General features: G+C 43.3%; 2 protein-coding genes and 1 non-coding gene across 5 annotated transcripts in view; 1 reads left to right on the forward strand and 2 right to left on the reverse strand.

Moving 5' to 3' along the window:
* RNF24 (ring finger protein 24) overlaps positions 1 to 13,984 on the forward strand; it is a 141,627-nt gene extending 127,643 nt beyond the window's left edge. Inside the window, exons 5-6 of the mRNA XM_030847472.2 lie at positions 6,563 to 6,642; positions 7,615 to 13,984. Coding sequence (XP_030703332.1) covers positions 6,563 to 6,642; positions 7,615 to 7,753 — 219 coding nt within the window. The 3' untranslated portion in view covers positions 7,754 to 13,984. The remainder of the gene's footprint in view (positions 1 to 6,562; positions 6,643 to 7,614) is intronic.
* LOC115847585 (small nucleolar RNA SNORA70) lies at positions 810 to 944 on the reverse strand. The gene has a single exon (XR_004037411.1). It is a non-coding gene; the product is annotated as a small nucleolar RNA SNORA70 (small nucleolar RNA).
* PANK2 (pantothenate kinase 2) overlaps positions 12,997 to 27,587 on the reverse strand; it is a 31,615-nt gene continuing 17,024 nt past the window's right edge. For 2 of the 3 annotated variants that reach the window (XM_070043598.1, XM_060284629.2), the window contains 4 exons: positions 26,669 to 26,845; positions 23,263 to 23,386; positions 20,797 to 20,922; positions 12,997 to 17,149 (listed from right to left, as the gene is read on the reverse strand). In XM_070043598.1, coding sequence (XP_069899699.1) covers positions 17,099 to 17,149; positions 20,797 to 20,922; positions 23,263 to 23,386; positions 26,669 to 26,845 — 478 coding nt within the window. In that variant the 3' untranslated portion in view covers positions 12,997 to 17,098. The remainder of the gene's footprint in view (positions 17,150 to 20,796; positions 20,923 to 23,262; positions 23,387 to 26,668; positions 26,846 to 27,587) is intronic. The other variant, XM_060284628.2, reaches the window with a different exon arrangement.

The raw sequence follows: 27,587 nt of genomic DNA on the forward strand, positions 1-27,587 counted from the left end.
GGGAACTGACACTTTAAAAAATTTAGGTGATGTAAGTATTATTCCTTATTTTGCTTTTGTAAAAATTGAGGTTTAAGAAAGTTGAGGAAAATGGGCATGTCCTCTAGCTTCTGAGTGTGGAGAAAGAAGGTGACCCTATCTTTCTGAGTCTGGAGCCTTCACATTATGATGCCCCTACTGCACCCACAAACTTGAAGCTTCTGCTGTTCCTCAAGCTGCAAAAAATTACTTTGAAATGCCGTGACCCGGCTTCCTTTTGTTCTCTGCAGATGCCATCAATAGCATGTAAAACAAATAAACTCAAGTATCTACAGACTGACCAATCAGTAAATGTATGTCCTAGCCCTGTTTCTGACAGGGCTGATAGGATCTATTCTTTTTTTTTTTTTTTTGACAAGAAAGTAGGGTTTATTGGTGGGCATGGGTAGGGAGGGGGCAGCGCCAAGGCTCTCATGAGTGCAGGGCCCGCCATTTGTCCAGGGGGCCACGATTAGGGATGTACTTGACCCCACAGCCATCTGGGATGAGCCGCTTTTCTGCCACCATGTTTTCAAATTCATCTGCATTAAACTTAGTAAATCCCCACTTCTTGGAGATGTGGATCTTCTGGTGGCCAGGGAACTTGAACTTGCCCCTGCGGAGGGCCTCAATCAAATGCTCCTTGTTCTGCAGCTTGGTGCGGATGGACATTATGACCTGGCAATGTGGACCCTGGCCACTGTGCCCTGGGGCTTTCCAAAGGCACCATGCATACCTGTCTGGAGCCTAGATTGGGGACAGCATGCCAGTCATTAATGTCCACTGGAAAGGGCTGTCTCCAAGGTCCCTTAGGGCAACCCATACAGGCAACAGGCCGCATACACTACCGAGGAGGCTGCTGTTTGCAGCCATTGCGCACCAGGCCCCCATGGGGAAAAGAGCACAGTCGGCTTAACTGGCTGCAAAGGATCTATTCTTTGACTTCAAAAAATGAAGAGTGATGGGAATGTTTCCTATCCTCATTCTGTGAGGCCAGTATTGCCCTAATATCAAGACCAGTCAATGACATCATAAAAAAAGAAAACTCCAAACCAATATTCCTTATGAATATAGTTGTAAAAATCCTCAACAAAATACTAGCAAACCAAATTCAGCAGCATATAAAAAGGATTATATATCATAACTAAATGGAATTTATCCCAGGAATACAAGGTTGGTTCAACAAAGGAAAATGAGTCAATGTAATACCCCCTATTGACAGAATAAAGGGGTAGGGAGAACACATGACCACCTCAATAGATGTAGAAAAAGCATTTGACAAAATTCAACATTCTTTTATGATAATACTCAATAAACTAGAAGCAGAAGGGAACTTCTGCAACTTGATAAAGATTTCTATGAAAAACCCACAACTGGCTTCCCTGGTGGTGTAGTGGTTAAGAATCCGCCTGCCAATGCAGGGGACACGGGTTCAAGCCCTGGTCCGGGAAGATCCCACATGCCATGGAGCAACTAAGCCCGTGCGCCACAACTACTGAGCCTGCACTCTAAAGCCCCCAAGCCACGACTACTGAGCCCACATGCCACAACTACTGAGGTCTGCATGCCTAGAGCCTGTGCTCCGCAACAAGAAAAGCCACAACAGTGAGAAGCCCGCACACCGCAATGAAGAGTAGCCCCCGCTCACTGCAACTAGAGAAAGCCCACGCGCAGCAACGAAGACCCAAAGCAACCAATAAATAAATAAAAATTTTAAAAAACAAACAAAAAGACCCCACAACTAACATCATACTTAATGAAAGACTGAAAGCTTTTCCTCTTAAGGGGAAACAAGACAAGGATGCCTACTCTTATCACTTTTATTCAACATTGTACTGGAGGAGTCTAGGCAGAGCAGTTAGGCAAGAAAAAGTAATCAAAGGCATCCAGATTTGAAAGAAAGAAGTAAAGCTATATTTGCAGATATGATTTTGTAAACACAGAAACCCCTAAAGAATCCACCAAAAATCACAAGATAAATGAGTTCAATAAATTTCCAGGATAAAGATCAATATACAAAAATCAGCTGTAGGGACTTGCCTGCTGGTCCAGTGGTAAAGAATCTGCCTTCCAATGCAGGGGACGCAGGTTCAATCCCTGGTCAGGGAACTAAGATCCCACATGCCACGGGGTAACTAAGCCCATGCACCACAACAACTGAGCTCACACGCCTCAACTAGAGAGCCTGCACGCGGCAAACTACAGAGCCCACGAGCCCTGGAGCCTGCATGTCACAACTAGAGAAGAGAAAACCCACAGGCCACAGCTAGAGAGAAGCCCATGCGCTGCAAAGAAAGATCCCACATACCTCAACGAACATCCCATGTGCCGCAACTGAGACCCAATGCAGCCAAAAATAAAATAAAGTAAATTAAATAAATAAATAAAATCAGCTGTATTTCTATGCAGTGGCAATGAACAATCTGAAAATGAAATTAAGAAAGCAATTCCAATTACAATAGCATCAAAAAGAACAATATTCCTAGGCATAAATTTAACAAAAGAAGCTCAGACTTGTACACTGAAAAATTATAAAACATCATTGAAAGATATTACAGAAGACCTAAATGAATGGAAAGACATCCTTTGTTCATGGTTTGGAAGACTTACTATTGTTAATATAGCAGTATTCCCCCAAAATATTTACAAAATCAACACAACTCCTGTCAAAATCACAGCTGCCCTTTCTTTTTTTTGTAGAAATTAACAAGCAGAATTTAAAATTCACATGGAAATGCAGGAGGCCCTGAATGGCAAACACAGTCTTAAAAACAGGAGAGGATTGGAGGATTCACACCTCCCAATATCAGAACTTACTGCCAAGCTACAGTATTTAAGACAGTGTGATACTGGCAGATGGACAGACATACAGATCAATGGAATAGAAATGAGAGTTCAGAAATAAACCCATACACTTATGGTCAATTGATTTTCAACAAGGGTGCCAAGACATCCAATAGGAAAAGAGTAATCTATTCAACAAATGGTTCTGGGATAACTAGATAACCACTTAAAGAATGAAATTGGAGCCCTGCTTCACACCATACACAAAGGAACTCAAAAATGAATCAAAGGGCTTCCCTGGTGGCGCAGTGGTTCAGAGTACACCTGCCGATGCAGGGGACGTGGGTTCGTGCCCCGGTCCGGGAAGATCCCACATGCCGCGGAGCGGCTGGGCCCGTGAGCCATGGCCACTGAGCTTGCGCGTCCGGAGCCTGTGCTCCGCAATGGGAGAGGCCACAACAGTGAGAGGCCCGCATACAGCAAAAAGAAAGAAAAAAAAAAAAGACATTGAAAAAAAAGAAAGTAAAGAGACAAACCACAGGGAGAAAATATTTGCAAATCTTATATCTGGTAAGAGTTTGGTATCCAGAATACATAAAGAACTCTTACAACTCAATAATAAAAAGCCTACAAAATAAAAAGATCTGCAAATACTTTGTCCCAGTCTTTTTATCCTAACAGGATCTTTTGCAGAGCAAAAGTTTTTAAATTTGATGAACTCCAGTTTATCAATTTTTTTTGGTTGCTTGGTGTCTATGGATGTCCCATTGCTCCAACACCATTTGTTGCAAAGGCTGTCCTTCTGCCATTGAAATGCTTTTGCACCTTTGTCAAAATCAGTTGGCTATCTGATAAGGGATTTGTGTCTAGTATATATAAAGAAGTCTCACAACTCAGTAACAAAAAGAAAAATTACCCAACTAAAAAACGGGCAAAGAATTTGAAAAGACGTTTCTCCAAAGAAGGTACACAAATGGCCAGTAAGCACATTGTTAGTCATTAGGGAAATGCAAATCAAACCCCCAATGAGATGTCACTTCATACCATCTAGGATGGATATAATCAAAGAGACAGACAATAATAATAACCTGAAGATATGGAGAAATTGGAGCCCTCATACACTGCTGGTGAGAATGTGAAATGGTTTGGCCACTTTGGAAAACAGTTTAGTAGTTCCTCAAAAAGTTAAACATAGAGCTACCATATGACCCAGCAATTCTACTCCTAGATATATACCCAAGAGAAATGAAAACTCTTAACAGATACTTGTGCACCAATGTTTAGAGCAAGATTATTCACAACAGCCAAAAGGTATAAACAACCCAAGTAGCCATCAACAGATGAATGGATAAATGTGGTATATTCATATAACGGAATACTATTTTGCCACAAAAATGAAGTATTGATTCATGCTACAGCATGAATGAACTTTGAAGGTATCTTTCTAAGTGAAAGGAGACAGGCACAGAAGACCACATGTTGTATGATACCATTACATGATTCCATTCCATTTTGAAATGACCAGAATAAACAAATCCATCAAGAAAGGAAGTTGATTAGTGGTTGCCAGGGGAGAAGGTGGAATGGGGGGTGACTGCTTATGGACATGGGCTTTTGGAAGCAGATGATAAAAATGTTCTGGAATTAGATAGTACGATGGTTGCACAACTCTGTGAATATATGAAAAACTGCTGAATTGTACACTTTACAGGGGTGAATATTATGATGTGTGAATTATATATCTCCATTTTTAAAAAGGAATGAGAGAAACAATCTTGTTGAAACACTGGAAAGTAAAGCTTATTTGCAAAATATGATCTGTAAATTTGTAAAATTAGTTTGACCCTTGAGGGAACTTCTAAGAAGTCAGATCTAAGGCTTTTCTCTTCATGATTGACCTTGGCTTTTGGTCAACTTTAGTGCTTAACACATCAGAATTTATTTTGTTTTTTTTTTCAGGTGACTATGGTTTTAGAATTTTTTAAGAAGAACGTAATAGCCATTAATAGTAACTCCATTTGAAAAGGCTACAAATCTAATTTTGGATTCTGGAAAAATAACCAAAGCAACGTCTTGCCCTTTGGTAGGGTCAGCACTGAATATCTACAGGGCAGAGCCAGCAGTCCTCACCCTCTTTCAGAAGGCTATGCTGGGAGGGAAGCTGGGTTAAGGCCAGAGGACCTTTTCACATAATGTAGGAGGTGGGAACATCATTTCCCCTTTACAGATGGGAAGCAGAAGCCCAAAAAAGATCATCCCAAAGTTGGAACCGCTAGTTTCTCATCTTTACCCACAGCTTGTTCTTAACCTTCCTCCAGAAAACAAAACTGGGCTTGAAAATAGTACTCCCATCACTAAATTTAAACGTGAATAAAAACAACTGGTATTGGTAGACTGCCTTACTGCCTCCTCAGGCCTGCCCCCAACCTGAGCTGATGACAGTCCCAGGCAGGGGGTTGGGGGTATGTACTATCTTCACTCTACAGATGAAGCAACAGAGCTTGAGAGGCATCATGATGGCAGAAGTCACACAGCTTGGGTGTCCGAGCCAAGGCCAGCCATCTGTCCTGCCTTCCTCCCTGCTCTCCTGCTGTCTCAGCAGTAATGCCAAATCTGATAGGACAAGTTATCCATGCTCCTCCTCCTGTGAAGATCTTGTCTGCTATATACATAATGCCCTGAGAGCTCCCTGGAGAAGGGTGTTGGAAGACCAACAGCCACAGCACTGGCCACAGGACACCAAGAGCCATGTGTCCTGTCACATAACCTAAGAATACTGGGTTACTTGTTATAGGTTAAGAAACAGGTGACAGGGAGACAGGTCAGCAGTCTGGACAAGAAATGGTGATGGTTGAACCAGGATCCCTGGAGATGAACAGGGAAGCAAGCAGGGAGGAGTTCAAGCTTTGGGCAGACGAAAGTGTAACAGACCTGGGTCCCCAGCCAGACCTGGCCACTCACCTCAGACAACATGGTTACTGCTCTGAGTTTCTGTTTCCCCACTTGTAAAGTGAGTAAATGGGATGATACCTGGTGTCCCTGGGCACTGGTAAGTGCCCAAGAAGTAGTGGTTGGAACCCAGCATCTGGCTTTGAAGAAGGCTTCCTTCCAAGCAGTGGAGCCTAGCCACCTGTCAGAGCAATCCTGCCCCATCTGCACATTTTCATAAGGTTAAATTCAGTGACTCTTGAATAACTTTTTATAAGACAAAGACAGACACTGACAGAAGGACAGTGCCAAAGTAAGGGGCCCCAGGAACTACAAGAAGCATACTACTGCAGGCTGTGCCATGGTTTATAGTTTCCAAGTTATGAAAACTGGAGAAAGGAGAGCCCCAGGGCCTGCCCCAGGGTGCGAGCAGTCCCTTCAGGGGCCCTGCTGCTGAGCAGGCAGAGCATTCCCTGCAGAAAGTCAGCCTCTTGGCACAGCACAGAAAATTACATTATGCTCAGTCTATCTGGTGAGAATAAACCTAAGTCAGACTCTTCTGATGGACTGAAGTAAAGAAACCTGCCTCTTGCTTTCTGTCTTCTCCCATCTGCCCTCCATCTTGAAGACACGTGACAGGAAGAGCAGGAGATTCTTCTTCAGAAGACCTTGCCGATTCGAGCCTGTTTCTTTCACTTAAAGAGTTGTGGGACATTGGAAGTCCCTTCAAATGGCTGGGCCTTGGGGGCCTGCACTTTACAGGCCCCCGCCCTTGGGGGCCTGGGAGAGTCCTTAGCAGATACTTTGCCTCATCTGTGAATCTGTCTTTCAGCTCTGTGCAGTGTGCCTAGAAGACTTCAGGCCTCGAGATGAGTTGGGGATTTGTCCATGTAAGCATGCCTTCCACAGAAAGTAAGTATTGGTGTGGAATTATTTAAGAGGACCTGAGTTTGAGGCACATTGACCAACTCACTTGTAGGCTTGGAGCAGTGCCAGACAAGCTTGATGGCTTCATGACTGGTTTATAATGCAGAAAGCTGAAAGTGCCCTACAGGCTGTTTTGTGTGTGTGTGTGACATTAGGAGGGATCAGGGTGGTGGAACGTGAATACCAAGGCAGGACTTCAGGCAGAGCGCCAGACAAGCCCACACCTCCTTGGAGCCCAGGCTATAAAGAGCTGTTTTACTGGAACTTTCCAATGAGAGTTTCCTTTCCTAAAAACTTATTTTAATCAAAACCATAGTTATGGGCTTCCCTGTTGGCGCAGCGGTTGAGAGTCCGCCTGCCGGTGCGGGGCACACGGGTTCGTGCCCCGGTCCGGGAAGATTCCACATGCCGCGGAGCGGCTGGGCCCATGAGCCATGGCCGCTGAGCCTGCGCGTCCGGAGCCTGTGCTCCGCAACGGGAGAGGCCACAACAGTGAGAGGCCCGTGTACTGCAAAAAAAAAAAAAAAAAATAGTTATTTTAAATCAAAATAAATAAGTCTGAATGTAAATAGTAGTGTGGGACCATCTCCTCCCCCCTCCTACAGACATATTTAATACTCCCCCTTTTCTTGCAATTTTATGTGTTTTGTATTTCTATTAGAAAACTTCATTTCTCCTCCTTCTCACCACCCTCCTCAGTGTACTTCAGTCTTTAAGAAGTCATGGATGACTGAGGGTATAGCATACTGACTGTAGCTTCTTGGAAAGCTGGAGTCTCTGGTTCCTCCAGAGGGCGAAATGCATTCTCCACCCAGTGGTAGAACTCTTTGGGACCTGGCTGTTCACTCCAGTCCCCACCTCTGAGCAACAGATATGTTCAACATGTGAGGCATATGGGCAGGGGGTGCCACGAGCATGGGACTGACCTCCTCCTTCTTGTGCTGTCTCGTTCTGCAGGTGCCTTATTAAGTGGCTGGAGGTTCGCAAAGTATGTCCACTGTGCAACATGCCGGTTCTGCAGCTGGCCCAGTTGCATAGTAAGCAGGACCGTGGACCCCCACAGGGTCCCCTCCCTGGGGCAGAGAACATTGTATAGCTCATCACAAGGATCAAACTGTTGCAGAAGCCAATGTCTGCGTGGAGCCAGGAGGAACACAAGCAGTCTCTGTGTTGGCTGCTCTACCTGGGGCACCAGCTGCTGCTTCCTTTGTCTAATGAAGAACTCTTGGGCCAACTAGGCTGGGAACCGAGACTTCTGGATCTTGTGACAACCAAAGTACTCTGACACTACCCCATGCCAAGAGAAGAGGAGTAGATGAGCCTGCGGGTTTGGTTCAAGAAACCTCATGAGGGTCTCTTGCTAACTCCATTGCACTCTGTCTCCCAGACACTTATCTCCATGTCAAGGTGAATCTTTATCAAGCAGAAGGGACGATAAACACAAGTGTTAGAGAAGGGAACTGAGGGCAGGTCTTTAAAGCCACCCCCACCCCGACCCTGTGGACACATGAGCTTCTATGCAGACCGTGCACGCCTTTGCAACAGCAAACCCTCCTAGCAGCCCCAGCCAAGTAAAAACAGTGGTTACCTCAGCCCAAGCACAACCGGCTGCAGTGCCGGAGGCAGTGCCAACAAGGCTTTTCACGTTATGTCCCTTTGATAAGGCCATCTTAGAACCCAAGGCTTTGGTTACAAAAAAGCAGCAGTACCCATCACCACAGGTCCTGCCTCAAGTTCACAACACTTGCTTATCAAATCATCTAAGCTAGAAACATTAGATGTGCTTGGAAAGGTCTGGTCAAAAGCCATTTCCTCTTATTTCCCCTCCTACTCACCAGTGAGGCACATCCAAGCTGCCATCAGGAGCCCCAGCAGGGGGTGGGCCTCTGAGCCCATGCTGTCCCTGTATGACCTGGGGGCCTCAGGGTGCTGCCCACATTCCCACATATGCAGTGTGGTTCCAGCGTACCTGCTGGTCTTGGCCCACTGCCTCAGTAGGAAGCTGCTGTAAGCCCCTCACATGGCTCCAAAGAGGAGCATCTTACTGATAACGGCCAGTCCCCTTGGCCCTGCTCAGCTGAGAGGAGGATGCTAACCCCCTTGCTTCTCCCCATCCTTCTCTCTGTTCTCTTCCCTCTCTTGCCCTCTCTTTCTACTCAAAAGAAAATGCCCATCGTTGACTTAACAATTTGAAGTATCACAAATAAGATCCCTATGTAATTCTGAAGCCAGGGAAATGCTAGAAATTGTGAATAGTTTCAGGAAGCTCCTGCAAGGCTATTCACCATTGGTGTGTGCTTCAGTATTTGGACTTGGATAACTAACTGAAAGTGTCTTTATAGGGGAGAAACACATGCTGCTCTTTCACTCTTTCTCTCCAACTTTTCTAGAAATGACTCAGAGTCTAGCAGGATTCATGACTATTTTATAAGTTAGCTATGTGAAACAGCATTGGGTCAGATAGAAAGCTCTCTTCCACAGCCCTGCTCTCCACCTCCTTCCATCACAGGGGTGGGACTCCTCATCAACAGCTTTGCCTCTCTGCCCCATCCCCCAAGTATGAGTGGGGGCAGTTTCTCATTGGAAATACAGCCTGCATGATACGGAGAGTGGAGGAAACTTTGCTACTCTGTTCATGGCGTATCTCCAGGAATTTTCTTGGAATCCAGCCTCTACCGTCTTAGAATGGGCGAGGGAACCTGTCCTTGGCTCAGGTGGCTGGGATCAGATGAGGAGGAAAATTCCCATTAGCCTAGAAAAATGCTGGGCAGAATCCAGTTTGGGAAATTACAAATCCAGTTGGTCGGAATTGGCTGTACCCTATGTGTGACCTATTCATGGTATGCTAACTGGACTGCTTCTTTAAACAGGGCAAGGGAAGTGTGGAATATTTTTATATGAAAGCCTTAGTCTGTCTGGCACCCATGAAAAGAACTATTTGTACACTCCTACTTTCACCCTGTTTCTGCATTCTCTATTTTGTAGCACAATAGAGTTGAATGCTGCAAAGCACCCAGTTTATAGTGAAATGTTTTCAGTGACCAATGTCAGAAGTAGGCTTACTTTGGACTAGCCTCATTAATAGCCAACGCTCACCATTTTCACATAATGGCTTTGGGACAAATGTCACCTCTTAGTTATGGGGTTCCAATAGGAAATAGAACTTTTCCCTTCAAAGGAGGAATTCTTGTGTTCTATACTGCAAATTATTTCATCGCACAGCTTTTGTAGGATTATAGCCTTTCAGTGCGTCAGTACCAAGGAGACAGCCTCACGAAGTCCCTCTATTTGTAGGGAGGCAAATTAATTCATCTCACGGTGTCACAGCTAAAGGCCAGTTGGACCAGACATTCAAAGCCCATCCATTAGAGGAAAGCTTGAGAGTGCTGTGCGCTCCCCACTAGGCACCATCATGGGTCTGCTTTACACCATGACCTCAACACTTGTGAATGTGCAGGGCTTTTAAAAACCCAGCTCTTCTAAGGTGGGGCTTGACACTGGAGTGGTTAAGAGTGTTCGCTCTGCTTATAGTCATCTTCCCTTTCTTGGCTTGGTGTCCTTCTATTGCAGCATGGCCAGTGTCACCTGCAGTAGTTATTACTCTTAGCAACACAACGTGAATGTGTTTGCTCCCCACATCTGGGTCCTCCTCCAGAACGTCCCAGTGCTGCACTGCTGTAACTGAGAACGGCCAGGGTTTAATTTATGTCTTCCTTTAATTCTAATTAAAATCACAGTTTTATGTGAAGGACAAGGTCAAATCTCCATTCAAAAAAACTTATTTTTAAAGAACAAGGATCCCTTAATACTCTTTGATCAAGCTCACACCTCAGTGAGGCTGCCTTGTCCAAATCTATCTCCATGAGTTGTTGACCTTTTGTTAATCTGTAGACATGTGAGGACTCTGGTCTGCTTTTGGGTCACTGGCAGGTAACGTGATTTTTTAACTTCATCTTAATGTGTCTTAAGCAACTCAGAGATTGGGTGTTGCGTGCTGTGGGTTACTGGAGCAAAACTCAGACTCAACTGGACTCCATGGGTGGGTGAATCATTATCTAGTTGTTACTAGGGGTACAGCTGAATTCAGCTGGCTTTAGAAACAGGGAACAAAACCAGCCTGACTTGATTCCTGGTTGAGTAGGCCTAACATGCTAGTTGTCATCTGCTGCTTTTCTTTGCCACAGTGATTTGGTTAGGCCTATCCCTAGTAGTTAAGGCCCTAGCCAAGGAACAGGACAAGACAGTAATGGCCAGATGGGAGCAGGTGGACCATGGGGAAGTCTGGGCTGAGGGATACAGGGGACCTCACACCATTGCCAAACACACTGTTCTCGACAAGTCTTGACAAAGATCCTTTCCCCAGTGCCTAGCCCCTCAAATCCATCAAACGAATGACCTCATGCCCTGTTCCTTTCCACATTACCCACTCCAAAGCCTATCATCTTTATGGCCTGGTCCCATTCTGCTAAGCTGCCCTGAACGACTGTAGTAACTGTTTTTCTGAGAGGTTTTCTGGGAATTATGAAATGCACACAGGGAGGCATCCCCGGAGCTCTGTAGAGAAAAGGTGCTCAGCTTGATTTGAATCACCCCCTTGCCACTCACTAGCCACATGCCTTCCTGCAAGTTAGCCTCCCAAAACCTGTTTCCTTATCCGCCCACCCAGGGATTGTAGGAAGGGTGTCCCCACCAGCTCTTGTGGGGAATTGGCCACCATGTCTGGAGTCCAGCAGGCAGGCCTAGAGTCATGGGGGCTGGTGCTACTAGGTGACACCGTCATGCTGGCCACATGGGGCTCCTCTGTTGTCCCGGTATAAACAACCTCAGCAGAGAGCCTCCTGAGATGTAGGGGCTCTCCCCTGGGTCCCAGTTCACCTGGCTCCCTTCCCTTTCCCATCTTGATCTTCCTTAGTCACTTCCATTTACCTTTGCCCACGGTGCTCCCCAACATGGTTGCTCAGTGCTGAATATTCCTTAATTTTTTGAATAGGTAATCCCTTCAAGTGGTTCACAAATCATAAACAGTTAAGTCTTCCTTGCATCCCTGACCTCCAAGCAAGCCAAGTTCCTCACCCCTTGAGCACCCACTATTAGTTCCTTGTGGATTCTTCCAGAGATTATTTATGCATATACAAGTACATACACATGTATGTACATGTGCATGGGGTGTGGGTGTGTGTATATATATATACACACAGACACACACACACAGTTGACCCTTGAACAACATAGGTTAGGGGCGCTGACCCCCTGTACAGCCTGCACATCACTTTACAGTCAGCCCTCTATACCCGTGGTTCAGCATCCAAGGATTCAACCAACTTTGGATCATGTAGAATGTATTCATTGAAAAAAATCCACGTGTACATAGACCTGCTCAGTTCAAACCTATATTGTTCAAGAATCAACTGTGTGTATGTGTATCATTTTTCTTTTTTACTTGTGTAATACCAGACAAGTATATTCAAGGAACATTCCTAGTCATGTGGGAAGAACCATCCCAGAAGTCAGAATATCTGTAAAAGGTGAGCCCAGAATTGGGGGATATTTCTATAATCACATTCCTTTTGAATAATGCATATTTTCCACTGATTGCAGCATGATGAAATTCTAGTTTGCTACCCCAATCAAACTACAATCCCTCCCTGACCCTAACCACTGATGCCCAAATAACAAGACAGCACAACCAGTTTCCAGCCTATCTTTCTGAGTCTGTTGCAGGGCACTCAAGAGCAGGCTCCACAGCCAAAAGCAACAGCACAGTCCAGCAGCTTTTGCAGGAGCCTGGACAGGCTGCAGCCGCACCTCAGCCCCCCAATCCAGTTTCAAGTGAGGACCAAGAGCCCAGCAGTGACGTCTGGTTACAACTGTCATGGTTTCTTAGGCAAGCCCATGTTTTTGAGGCAGGAGTTTGAGAAGCAGCAGTAACTGAAGGCTGAGACATCCTTCTGTTTTGTGGGGCAGATGTCTCAGATGTTGCTAAGCAAATAGGTGGTCAGCTGCCTCAGCATTAACAGCAGATATGGCCGAACGTTCAAGTTCATGAAGCTACTCCCTTTCCCTTCCCACTCTTTATGAACACACTAAAAAGAAAACGTTCCCATAGAATTTCTCCTCACCCAACATTTTTTCAACAACAGCAATTATCCCACCAACATTTTCTTTAAAAAACAATTAAGTTCATTCTTGCCCCTGCAGGAGATCCAGGTTAAAGCTGCTTCCTCCAGGCAGCCTTGAAGGGAGGGGCATGGACTTGTGCCTCTCATTCCTCACCCACCTCCCTGGTATCCTGCCACACAGAACAGCAGCCCAGGGATTCCCTAGATTAAAAGTGCAACTTGGGCCCCTGACCTGAAACTTGCAAAGGAATTGTATGTGAAACTCCACTCTTCTGTCATTTGATGAACCTCTTGTCTTTTTCATCATTAGCATTTAGGAATTTGAGTAAAGGAGATGAAAGTGTCTAAATTCTGGTGAAATTTGCAGTTGTTAACTGGAAAATGCTGGGTCATGTTCCTTTAGTAGATTAACGAAGGCTTCCACGTGCCATGGAATGTGCTTCCATTTGATTGGGAACATGAGGAAAACAGAGGGGCTTGTTCAGTAAATATTATTCCAGTTCAGCTTCAGAGCCTAAATTGTTGTTGCAAGATGCAGTTTTATTCCACTTTTAGACCAAGCATCAGCACACTTGGCTTACCGACCCAGTGCTCCCTTCTGTGGCTGTAGTGTCAGGGCCTCCCTGCTCCAGGGACATGTACCCACATTGTGGGCCCCACCAGTGTCAAAGGACTTGTCTATTCTTCCATGAAGCCCCTCTCAGCTCCCTAGGCCAGTACAAGCCTGGCGGACCTGTGTCTCGGGCCAGGTGCACACCATCCCTCCATCCACCCCTTCCCTCCCAGGCACCCCCGCTAGAGCAGGAGAGGCAGATGAGGCTAGTGTTAGGAAGTCCTTCCTGGTAACAGCTCAGTCTTCCAAGAGAGTGTTCCTGAACTGTCATCTCTGGGTCTCTTGACAGATCTTTGCCAGAAAGAGTGGATATTAGTCCTATAGTTTTAAGCCTATTGGGGTTTATTCACTAGATATCGTATAACTCCCTCAAAAAAAGGTTTATGAAATGCTGAACCTCAGGTTTCATAGACATGTTTGTACACCAAGAATTATGCAGCAGAATATTTTTAAACATTCGCAGTTTTTTGTAAGCTATATATTTTTGTATATTTAATTGCTATTTTAAAATTTTAATGCATTTTGCTAATTACTCTTGTTTAAAAAATAAGACATGCATGTAACTGACTTAAATGTAAATAAAAAGCAGATTTTAAAAATACTTTGTGCTGAGCATGTACACACCCTTGGTCACCCACATCCCACTTAAGCCCATGTAGCAAGAGCTGAAGAGTGGTTCTGAACAAACAGAATTGGTCAACAGCAACAGGTGATTGTGACAGAGGAGCCTGGCTTATCTCTTCCCATGGTGTGGGGTGCCAGTCAGGGGTGATGAGTGGAGCACCAGGCCACAGCAAAGGAGAAGGCAGAGAGGCCGAGGCCCCCCTGCCACCCTGGCCTCAGCACCACAGGTGTGGCTGGACACAGTCAAGCAGTCTCCCAAATGTGGACACCAGTGCTCAGGAGGTTGCAGTGGTGGAACCGGCCCACGCCTCACCCCTCTAGCTATAACCCAGGTCTGGAAATACCAACTATTCTGTTGGGAGGAGAAAAAAACATCTCCTGGTCCAAAGCCATCCTGTGGCAGCTACTGTTTCTACTCACCAACCCTCACTAGGACTCTGCAGCTCAGCTTTGGCCCCATAGCTTCAGGGAAACTGCTCCCCCTCAAGGCCACCCATGGCCCTGCAACCAAATCTGTGCCACCTCTGAAACCTCCTCTTAATGCAGGTGCCTGGAGAGCTCCTCTCCCCTCAAGTCTCCAGAGCAACAGGCCCCCTGCACTAGTCCCCTCTGACCACTCTTCGGTGTTCTTCGCAGCCTCTTCCTTGTCTGCACATCTCTTGTTATTCTCACTCTACCTTGGGATTCACTAAATTCCCACCTACGTTTTACCCACCTACATGCACATCATTCTCAGGTCTCTGACCTAAATATCCAGATACCTATTTGGCATCAAAAATCAGGCAGCCCAAAACCAAGTCTCCCCAGCAAGCCTAGGTGCCCTCACAGAACCTCCTTCCCCCACTTCCAATCTCCACATCTCTAAACTCAACCCTCTAAAGCATCCCTCTCTACCTGACCATCCACTGCTCCCATCTTGGTTTGGCCACCTTCCTTTCACACCTGGACCATGACCACAGCCACTACCACCCCCACTGCCTCTAATAGGTGAGTGTGGGATGGGACCCTCAGGCTAGTATTTGGAGGGCTGACTGGAAGGGATAACTGCTAAGATGAAACAGGGCAGTGGCTTAGACCAGAGTGGTAGCTGTGGTGACAAGACTGAGTTTACATGCATCTCACAAACTGGAGGTAGTGAAGTGGCAGGAAACTGGGAGAGGATGCTGGCGGAGCTTCAGGGAAGAGGATGGAGACATTTCTGTGTAAAGATGGCCTTGGAGATACAGAAGAGAAGGGAAGCGGGAAAGGGGAAGAGGGAAGAGAAGGCAGTCAATGCCTTGGGACTGGAGCTCAGAGGCAAGGGCTGGGCCAGATATGCTACCTTAGAAATCAGAGTCAAGGTGAGTGCTGATGACTGCTTAAGGAGATCAAGGATTGAGCCTGAGGGCTAGCAATATCTAATTATCTTCAGTGGAGAATAAATTGGCAGAGACAAAGTGGCCTAGGAGATAGAAGGAAAAGCAAGAGGGGTCTGCAGTGTTAGAACTGAGGAGGATGAGAACATGAAATGTCCATTATATTTAGTAACGAGATTCACTGGAGTAAGAAGGATGGGCTGAGCACAAGGCACAAAAAGAAGTCACAGAGGCAGTTTCTCAAGAGCAGGAAGTGGTGAATCCATGGAGGTGGAAGGTGACTTCAAGGCACAAGAGGAAAGGGGGCTCTGCCGGATTCTAGCTGTGTGACTTTGGGCAGTTTCCTCCTCTGTTAAGTTATGGAGATGACAAGGGCTGCATGACACGACCCACAAAAAGCAATAGCACATATTGGCTCAGTGCTTTGTGACAGCCTGGAGGGGTGGGATAGGGAGGGTGGGAGGGAGGGAGACGCAAGAGGGAAGACATATGGGAACATATGTATATGTATAACTGATTCACTTTGTTATAAAGCAGAAACTAACACACCATTGTAAAGCAATTATACCCCAATAAAGATGTTAAAAAAAAAAAAAAAGCAATGGGACAGACTTGTGAGCACAGTAACTGCGGGGAGAGCAGGCGGGACCCCACAAGGCCTCAGAGGTCAACCTGGATCTCCACGGGCAGTGAACAGGCTCACGCTGGCTCCATTCCTCGGTCCAGAGGAAGAAGCCAACCTCTACCAAGACTCCATCTAGAAACCTGTCTCTCCTCAAGCAGCCTTTTGAGCCTCCCACACGCAGCCCCTCCACTAGATCCAACTGAGCCAGCCTCCCAGGCAGTTTCCAGCAAGCACAAGGCAGGGAGCAGAAGGCGGGAGAGCCCCGCCCTGCTCTCCATGAGCTAATCAATGGACACCTCAATTCCTCCCTCTCTACCAGCCTGAAATAACCAGATTCCCCCCACTCCTTGAAAAGCTGTCGATACTGGCAGCCCTCTTTGTCTGCTTTTAGTCTTCCAGATGTGCTTTTTCTACTATCTTACTCACTTCCATCACATCAATTATCCCTCCACTACCCAAGGAAATTCTGCCCAGGGGAGAAGTCCTTTCCCTCCAAACAGACCTTCCCAGGATCTACAGTGTAAACAAGCTGGAACTGCCCTTCCAAAAGTTGCTTAACTGTTAAAGGCACAGAATTAACCTGCCCAATAAGTCTGTAGAACCTTGAAACATGTTTTTCAATACATTCACACAAGCTAAATGCACACCAGAGTTAATGCACATTAAGATGATCTCCAAGGCCTCACTGATAAAATTGTGATTAGATTATAATACATAGTATCAATAGCTTGCCTTACATTTAGCTAGTTCAACAGGACACAAAACCACAGCCCGTTGAACACAGAACAGCTCTCCTCCCCTGAAGTGGCTCCACAAAGTGATGCTGAATTTCAAAAATACACAGCAAGTTGAACAAAGCTATACTGAAGAGCAACTTAAATACAGAGAATTCTCACCAACATGGACATGGTCCACTTTTTTTTTTTTAATATGTATCTTTCCTTACTGGTTATTAAGATTTATCTTGATGACTTAGAAAAATACATTTGTCCTTTCTCGCTTTGATTCAGGTAGTACACAATCATAAAACTGAGTAAGTCTCTTAAAAAAACAAGTCCACAAATCCCATTGTGGAAGGTTCCAGGAACCCCTCCCCAGGTAACAATCAGGGGATCTTCAATAGCTCAAGGAGTGCTCCAACAGCTCCAAAATAACCCTGAAAAAAAAAAAAAGAAAAAGAAAGAAAAAAATAAGAGCAATTCTCCTTTGACTTATTTAAATTACCATAAATATGATTCCTAGCATTAAAGCCAACACAGCCCTTAATTCCTGACACCCATTTCCTGACTCCCATTTTGCTGAGCCCAAGGCCAGCCTGGGAGCAGAGAAGCTCTGCAGAGCTCCCAGGCAGCGGGGGAAGGACACTCTGGCACATCAGACCAGAGCCCACAATTGGGGCTCCACAAGTTATGAGGCCCAGAGCAGCCCAGTTACCCCTGGTAAAGGACGGTGCCTGGGCCGTCTCCTGCAGAATGAGGCGGTGAGAAGCAACAGGGGGGCCTGGAGCATTTCCAGACAACTCTGGAATGAAGGGAAGATGAGACATGAAGTGCAATGAAGGAGAAGCGGGGACAAGTCACAGAGGGCGAGGGCTAGCTGGGCTGAGGGTGGAAAGATGGGGGTGGGATGGGTTCAAGACTCGCCTGAAGAAACGGATGAGGGTGGCAGACATGTTGATGTCCCTCCCATACATCCGGTCACACCACCCCTGAGAGAACAAGGACACAGGAGCAAGAGATGTGGAGAGCAAGGAAGAGGGTTCCATACAGGATGTGCAAAGCTGAGGTGCCCCAGGCAGCCAAGCAGCTACACCCAGAAAGTCACCAGATGTCTGGATTTGGAGCGGGGCAGCAGTCAGGGCAGTACTGGCAGAGGTGAGCAGCAGAGAATTGGACAACAGAACCTTCAGGCAACGTGTAGAGAAGGGTGAGGACAGAGGAGCAACATCTGAAGAACAGAAGCAACTGAGGGGAAGGCAGAGGCATGAGACAGAGAAGCAGCAGCTGAAGACATTACAGGACCATCTCCTGAAGTAAGTAATCAAGGCCAAATACAACCAAGACATGACAACCCAAACAAGGATTAAATATAAAAGAAAATGAGGCAAAACCCATACTGGCAGAAATCAGCAGGAATCAGAGAATAATCGTACAACGATACAGAATCCATCAAGGTCTCCAAAGGATGCAATCAGACAGTAAAGTACTGTAAGAAAGAAAGAAGTGACTGAAAAAGGAATATGGGAAGATCCTGGAAGACCTGCTATGGATTAGAAGAACATATGAGGGACTTCCCTGGTGGCACAGTGGTTAAGAATCTGCCTGCCAATGCAGGGGACACGGGTTCGAGTCCTGGTCCGGAAGATCCCACATGCCGCGGAGCAACTAAGCCAGTGCGCTACAACTACTGAGCCTGCACTCTAGAGCCCGTGCTCCGCAACAAGAGAAGCCACCAAAATAAGAAGCCCACGCACTGTAACGAAGACCCAACTCAGCCATAAATAAATAATTTTTTTAAAAAAAAAGAACATATGAGAAGTCTCTGAAATATAAATAAGGTTTAGTCTATTTTCCAAGAAAAGCTTCTCCAAAGAACATGTGGCCACACAACAGAGAGGCCTGCCCTTTCACTCTTTTTTGGCTTTAAAAATAAGCAGCCACGGGGACCTCCCCAGTGGTCCAGTGGTTAAGCATCTGCCTTCCAATACAGGGAACACAGGTTCAATCCCTGGTCAGGGAACTAAGATCCCACATGCCGCAGGGCAACTAAGCCCGTGCGCCACAACTACAGAGCCCATGCACTCGCCCGCACACCTCAACTAGAAAAGCCTGCGCACTGCAACAAACAGCCCGCATGCCAAAAAGAAAGATACCGCATGCCACAACGAAGATCCCGTTTGCCGCAACTAAGACCTGACGCAGCCAAGTAAATAAATATTAAAAATAATAAAAAATAAATAAGTAAGCAGCCACATGAATGTATTATGAGAGAAAGTCAGAAACTGTAGAAGGGACACAACTGAGCAAGACTCAGCCACACTCAGAAACCCACAATTACAGCCAGAGGACAGAATTCAAGGGTGTTCACTTTATTTATTTTATTTTTTTAATTTTTTTGGCCGCAGCACGCAGGAACTTAGTTCCCTGACCAGGGATGGAACCTACGCCCCCTGCAGTGGAAGCACACAGCTTTTAACTGCTGGACCGCCAAGGAAGTCCCAAGGGTGTTCACTTTGTAACAGTTAGCTTTACATATAAAGTGGTTTTCTGTATCTGTGTTTTATTTTACAACAAAAGAAGAAGGGATAAAGTTAACCATTATAGTGAGTTCCACTGAAGACCCAAAAGCTACTATCTAGTAAAAGACAGAGGTTGTTACAAGCCAAGAAGTGTAAGATGAGAACAGTAAACAATGAAAGAGAAAGGCTTGAGAAGAATCTATACAAAGCTTTCACAACAGTAGACACACTGACTTCAGTGTGCAGACAGAAGAATATTTCATGACTCAGAGAATCTAAAATAATCAGAGTTCCAGAAGTACAGAGATCGACATTAGAGCCAGAGGCACGAATGTAAATGGAAAACGCAGAGACAAACAGAGCCAACAGGCTAACCAGAGAGGAAGTCAAAATGGGAAAAACAAAACATAAAGGGTTCATGTCGTAATTATTATGATATGAAGACGTAAGTTAAAAGAAAAAAGTTAACCTAAGAAACCTCCACATTCTGCCTTGAAAAAGGTTCAAAAGAGGTAGAAACTCAGCAGGAGGCAAGTTATACTAAGATACAGCATTAAACAGGATTTATTTTTATTCTAATATTAAGCAAAATAAAACAGGTCAAAGATCACAAAAAGCAAGATGCATATAAAAGTTATAAGAAACTGATAATTCAGTACTGATTTACTAATATAATAAGATTAGAGGTAAAAAGAAAGTTAGATAACTTAAACTTTAAGCTTTTTGATATGGGGAATTATGCACTTTGGGTTTTAACTATGAACTTAAGCAACTTAAAAGGAAAAACTTAAAGCAACCTTAAAAGAAAAAATAGCCTCTTCATATTACTTCAAATCCTACTTTGATTTCTGTCAATTCATAGAAACACTGTTAAAGTAAATAGGCAAATACAATTCTGAAAAATGTTCATAATAACACTATCTACAATCCACTTTAACACTTTAAAGAGTCCAACTGCCCCACAACCAAGGGGAGGAAAGAGAAAGTCCCTTCCATAGCTCTGGTTCTGTTCCTCAAACTGAAAAACAGAAAGGCACTTTCCAAAATAGGATTATCAGGTTGAGCAATTCAGTTATTCTTTTCCACATAGCCTGTCGATGTGTTATGTTCTTATGATAGTGTGGCTCTAATCCTGGAATGCTTTTTACTGATCTAGTTGTTTTTAGAACATACATCTTAAATAACTGGTAAACTGGCACATGAACTACATCAATACATAAACACTGACATCAAAAAATGAAAAAAGAACTCAGAGTAAGTGCATTTACAAAGTAAGTGCAAATTGCAATGGGGAAAATATAAAGGACGGTTCAGAAAAGAATATGGCATCTGTAATATAGCTGGCTGTTTATCAAGACTTTCTTCTTTAAAACTGAAGCTCAAAATTAAATTAACCAAATATCTACCTTACATTAAATCAGGTAAGAAACAGCTTTTGAACATGACCAAAGTTAACCCATATTATACAAGTACAGAAACAAATAAGTACTACTTCAAATTCCAGCGCAGCATGAACTGCATGCCCTTTATGAAGGTAACATGTCACAGGAAGTAAGTCTGCTTACCTCATGTTCCGAAAAAAGTGCTTTCAACTGTCCCTTGGACCAATAATCCAAAGCATATGCCAAAAGCCGCATGGCGATCGTATTAATTCTCAAGAAATTTCCAACAAATACCACCTGGTTAATGTTCTGAGCACATCAAAAAAAAAAAGGCAATTAGTTTTCATCTTAATTTCTGTTCTCTCATAAAAGCTACCCCAAAGAGAGTACCATGTACATAGTTTTTAGCAGCAAGTTGACTGCTGATCAAAAAAAAGTATTTACATTTAATCCAGTTGATCCAGGGCTACTTAAATTTGACCCCCAGACAACTCTAAACCTACTTCAAAGTATGCCAGAAAATGTCACAGGAGAATACAGATTAGGAAAAGCATTTGAATTAAATATGACAAACAATAACTACAATTAAATAAAAAGTTTTATACAGATAAGTAAAAAATATTAAGACCCAATTCAAAGAAGAAAAGTAACACAAATAGGCAAATTATACAAGAAATATCACAGACAAAAAAATTCAACCTCACTAAGTGAGCAAAAAAAGTAAAATTTTAGATCCATTAAAAGTTAGCAAAGAACTCCAGATGTTGGCAGCTTCCTTCCTTGGATGTCTGAGTGACCCAAGATCTTACATCCTGCGGAGAAGGAAGAATTCGAACATCAGCAGAAGGAGCTGGAAAAAAATCTGCAACTCCATCATTACCAAGCTGTACCAGAGAGTGCAGGAGGCACACACCAGGAGGAATGCCTGGGGGCCGAGCTCCTCCATCTGGTGGTGCCTCCTCCGCACCCACCACTGAAGAGGTTGATTAAGCCAACCCAGTATAGATTTAGCATTGTTTCACAAAAAACACTGAAGGACCCAAATGTGTAGCAAATTCCAAGGCAGTTTTAAAGCTGAGCTGCTATAGTAAACAACTGGGCATTCTTGATACTTGAACAGTGAATATGTATACAGGGAAAGGAAATAACATTGCACTTTATAAGCACTGTATGTTAAGCGGAAAATGCAATGTCTTAAATAAAACTGTATTTTAAATTGGCACCATAAAAAAAAGTTAGCAAAACAAACAACTAACTGAAATTCTACCCCCAATATTAGTCAAGTTGTGGTAAAACCAATCCATTCATTCATTGCTAAAAACGATCTAAATTGATGCAGCCCTTGTGCAAAGCATCTTGGCAATACCTATCACAATTCATAAGTATGATATTCTTTAGATGAGAAATCTCACTCCTGAATAAGTCTCTTATCAAGAATAAATCCATCCAAGGAACAGCTTCATGCTTAAAAATGCTTTACTGCGGGCTTCCCTGGTGGCGCAGTGGTTGAGAGTTCGCCTGCCAATGCAGGGGACACGGGTTGGGGACACGGGTTCGTGCCCCGGTGCGGGAAGATCCCATATGCCACGGAGCGGCTGGGCCCGTGAGCCATGGCCGCTGAGCCTTGCGCGTCTGGAGCCTGTGCTCCGCGACGGGAGAGGCCACAACAGTGAGGGGCCCGCGTACCGCAAAAAAAAAAAAAAAAAAAAAAAAAGCTTTACTGCAGAGCTATCATTGGCAAGCAACCAAATGCCCAGTTCTATGTGAATGACTTATGACATAAAAAGTAATCAAATATACAACCATGCAATTTATAATATTTAAGTAAAAAACATAGAATGGTATGTACACCAACTAAAATATCTTAAAATACATAAGCACAGGACTTAAAGGAACATGTAACAAAGAAAACAGAAGTGTTAAAATATTCAAATAAAGAATTCTTAATTTCTTCATACTGATACAGTATTTTTAACTAAAAATGAGACAATCCTTTTGTACCTCTTGAGGTTTTCTTTTTAAATCACATGCTTATATTATCTATTTAAAAGAATAATTTTAAACAAAAGTGTATAAATAGGGATAAGCTATAAAGCAGCACCAACTGGATCCCCAAGGGAAGGTCATTCTTAGTTCTTTCATAGCCCTGTACAATGCTGCTTGACCTGAATGCTACAAGGCAGCACTGTAAAGAAGCTGAAAGCACAAAGACAGCTCTGCTGCAGTGGAGGGGGAGCAGGGTGGGCATTCCTCGGCCCACTCAGTCTTCTCCCAGCTTCAGTGCCTTCCTCTGGATTCATTCCCAGGGACTCTAGAGCTCAACAGTGGGCGTGGCGTCTAGATTCAGCATGGCCATCCATCACCACCACCCAACAGTCCCCATCATCTGCAATACTGGCTACCTTCCCTACCTTCCTCTACTTTTCCTCTACTTCTAGATAGTAGCAGTGTTTATCTTGAGTAAGGACAAAAAAATGTGTTAAGACTAATCTACAGGTGAAACGTTTTAACTTTGCCAATGAAACAAACTCCACCACTTAAGACTACATTTAGGCACTGTTCAGAGAAAACAGACGTATACAAGGCGGGGCCCACATAGTAAGTTCTGTATTTTCCTCAGAGCAACTAAAAAAATCCATGTCCCCTTACTTCATTAAGGGCACACATTCTTGCTATTGAGCCAATGTTGTTGGTGATGGTGATCAAAGTCGCTCTGGCAAGGTCCTCTTTACTCACAGCTTCTCGCTTCTCCTTGCTCATCATGTTTCCAAAGCTATGATGGAAAAAAAATATCTCATTGCTAAACCAAAGGCAACACAGCTCAATAGAACTTAATGTTACTTTACTAAGACAAAAGTAACTTTCAGGGCACCACTGTTCAAATATTCAAACATTTTATTACAAAATAACAGAGCATCTGCTCAAATAGAAATGCAACTTCAAGAACTCAAGCATTCTTTATTTTAAAGATAATATGACAAAGAATTTTAGTTTAGTTTAGTTTTTAGTTTTTTCCTCAAATATTTTTTTTAATGAACTTTTATTTTATTTTATTTTATTTTATTTTTGGTCACGCTGCATGGCTTGTGGGATCTTAGTTCCCTGGCCAGGGATCAAACCCATGGCCCCTGCAGTGGAAGCTCGGACTCCTAACCACTGGACTGCCAGGGAATTCCCACACCCCAAGCATTCTGAATGAGCAAATGGCTTTCCCTGTGGTTTCCACTGAAATCTAGCTTTGACGCCACGTATCTGCATATTCAGATCCATAGAAGGCACCATGCTCCTTCTGCAACCAGGCTAAATTTCAGGAAGATGCCTCAATTAGCAATTCGCCCCCAACTGCACAGCTGTTCCACTCAGCTAAATGGTCACATTCACATCTGGTAAACTGCTTTATCTGACAGCTGAGTCCTTGAGTAAACTATTTAAGAGTTTCAGACTTCCCTAGAAGATCAGGTATTTCAAAGTACCTGACCAGCAGAATTGATATCTAAATAACTATGACCTGATCACAAACCCAACCAATCAGAAAAGGAACTGATTATCATTGAGCAGATGCTACAAACATAGAAAATTAAATCTACAGCATTTACAAAGTACCTAAAATTAGTAAACAAATATGTATATGAGTGCCTTTTCTATTATTAAAAACCATGTGCCCCAATACACAAAGAAGCAACTGTATTTCTAAACAATCCAAAAATGAAATTAAGAAAACAATTCCATTTATAATAGCATCAAAGAGACTAAAATGCTTAGGAATATATTTAACAAGAGAATAACACTTGTACACTGAAAACTACAAAACATTGGTAAATGACAGCAATGATCTAAATGGAAAGACATTCTATCTTCTTGGGTCAGAAGACCTGATAGTGTTAGGATGGCAATACTTTCCAAAGTGACCTAACAGACTCAACACAATCCCTGTCAAAATCTCAGTTGCCTTTTAGTGCAGATTATCAACAAGCTGATCCTAAAATTCACATGGAATGTCAAGGGACCCAGGTTAGCCAAAATAATCTTGAAAAAGAAGATTAAGTTGAAGGACTCACTCTTCTCAGTCTCAAAACTTAGTACTACAAAGCTACAGTAATCAAAGCAGTGTGGTACTGGCATAAGGATAGAAATACAGATCAATGCAATAGAAATGAGAGTCCAAAAATAAACCCATACATTTATGGTCAAGTGATTTTCAACGAAGGGGCTGAGAGAATTCAATGGGGAAATAATAGTCTATCCAACAAATGGTGCTGGGACAACTATATATCCTATATAGCCACATGCAAAAGAATGAATCTGAACCTCTACCTCACACCACACACAAAAATGAACTCAAAATGGATCACAGACCTAAATGTAAGAGCTAAAACTATAAAATGCTTAGAAAAAAATACAGAAGTCAGTCTTCATGATCTTAGGTTAGGCAATGATTTCTTATACATGACATCAAAAGCACAAGTGATGAGAGAGAAGATAGATAAGAATGAGTTCATCAAAATTTAAAACTTCTATGCTGCAAAGGCCACCATCAAGAAGTGAAAAGACAACCAACAGACTGGGAGAAAATATTTGCAAATTATATACTTGATAAAGGACCTGTATCCAAAATATATAAGAATTCTTACAATTCAATAATAAAAAGACAAAGAATCCAACTAAAAAATGAGCAAAGACTTGAACAGACATTTCTCCAAAGAAAATAAAGAGCCAATAAGTATATTAAAAGATGTTCAACACCATCAGTCATCAGGGAAGTGCAAATCAAAATGAGAGATCCCAAAAAAAAAAAAAAAAAAAAGAGAGATCCCCTTACACCTATTAAGGCAATTAAAACCCGAAAGACAGACAATAACAAGTATTGGCAAGGATGTAGAGAAATTTAAACTCTTATATACGCTGGTGAAACTGTAAAATGGTACAGCCACTTTGGACAACAGTTTGACAGTTCCTCAAAAGATTAAACACTGAGTTACCATATGACCCAGCAATTCCACTCCTAGGTATATACCCAAGAGAATTAAAAACATATGTCCACACAAAGACTTGTACATGAATGTTTATAGCCCCATTATTCATAATAAACCAAAGAGTTGAAGCAACCCAAAAGATAATCAACTGATAAATGGATAAATACAACATTGTATATCCATACAAAGAATATTATTCTGTAGTAAAAAGGAACAAAGTACTGATTCATGCCACTACATGGATGAACCTTGAAAATACTATGCTGAGTGAAAGAACCCAGTCACAAAAATCACATATTGTATGATGCCATAGAGAGACAGAAAATAGACTAGTGTTTACTAGGGACTGTGGGTGGCGGAATGGAGAGTGACAGCTAACAGATACAAAGTTTCTTTCTGGAATGATTAAAATGTTTCAAAATTGTATTATGAAGATGGCTGCAGAATTCTATAAATATACTAGAAACTACTAAATTGCACACTTTAAACAGGTGACTTCATAGTATGTAAAGCTATTTAAAGGGTAAAAGATATACCCAATACTTAATATTTTATTCCTGTATTTTTTTTTAATTGGGGTATAAATGATTTAAAATGCTATGTTAGTTTCAGGTGTACAGCAAAGTGAATCTGTTATACAAATAAATATAGCCACTCTTTTTTAGATTCTTTTCCCATATAGGCCATTACAGAGTATTGAATAGAGTTCCCTGTGCTATACAGTAGGTCCTTATTAGTCATCTGTTTTATATATAGTAGTGTATATGTGTCAATCCCAATCTTCCAATTCTTCCTCCCCCATCCCTTACCCCTCCGTAACCATAAGTTTATTTTCTACATCTGTAACTCTATTTTGGTTTTGTAGATAAGTTCATTTGTAGCCTTTTTTAAGATTCCATATATAAAGTGATATCACATGGTATTTGTCCTCCTCTGTCTGACTTACTTCACTCAGTATAAGAATCTCTAGGTCCATCCACCCATGTTGCTGCAAATGGCATTATTTTGTTCTTCTTTATGGCTGATAATATTCCACTGTATTACCCTGTATTTCTTAGAGCACACACGTCCCTTTCCCTTACCTTGAAGCCACAGCCCAGCCTGGCAGTCCAAACCTCTCATAGTCCCCTCCATAAATGTCTCGTACTAGTTTATCCACTTTGGTGCTATCTCCACGTGATGCCATTTCAAGAGCTTCTTCAAATGTGGTACAGCCAGTAAGAAGACAGCAAAGACCAAAAAAAGTTCCTCCTCCAAGACTGTGATTAAAAACAAACATAGCATTATAACATTTTTCAAAATAAGAATAGGCAGGTATTATTTATGAATCCAAAACCATATTCATGTATCAACCCACTCTTGCCCCATCCCAATCATACAGATGCCACTAAGTAGGAAACAAGTCTGTGAAAAGATAAAAATAAAGTGTCTAATGGACACCTTGAAGATACCATATTCACATAAGCCAAGCAAACAAAGCAGCAAAACACAGGGCCCGCTTCTTTACCCATGTCCCCAATGCAGTCTGGGCACCTGCTGAATACTAGGAGCCTCAGGTGCAGATCAGCCCACCAGGGCCATGGTGGCACCTCTTCCCTTTCTCTCTCCAAGTGCAAGCCCCGAGTCATCCTCATCCAAGTATCTTGTCACCCTGGGTCATCAGCCCCCCTTACCCGACTAGAACTCCTCCATGAATGTGTTTTCTCTCCCAAAATTACTCCTCTCATTCTTTAACTGACACCTGTTCAAAAACTTGTTTATCCCAATCCCCAGCTCCTGTTTTTCCTCAAGTGATCGCTGATCCTTAAACCAAAAGGTATTCATTCTCATCTGCCACCTAATCCTCCCTTTTCAGACTACCCTCCCCCAAACATTTTTCTACTGCTCAGTACCTCAACTTCTAGATCTCAAGACATCCCCTGGCCATGTGTATGTGTGGATACATGTAAAATCTAAACTAGTTCAAAGCTGGGATCTTGCCTTGCCTTCTCCTTATAAATG

The sequence above is a fragment of the Globicephala melas genome, chromosome 15 (genome assembly GCF_963455315.2).
Source record: "Globicephala melas chromosome 15, mGloMel1.2, whole genome shotgun sequence".
NCBI lineage: Eukaryota > Metazoa > Chordata > Mammalia > Artiodactyla > Delphinidae > Globicephala > Globicephala melas.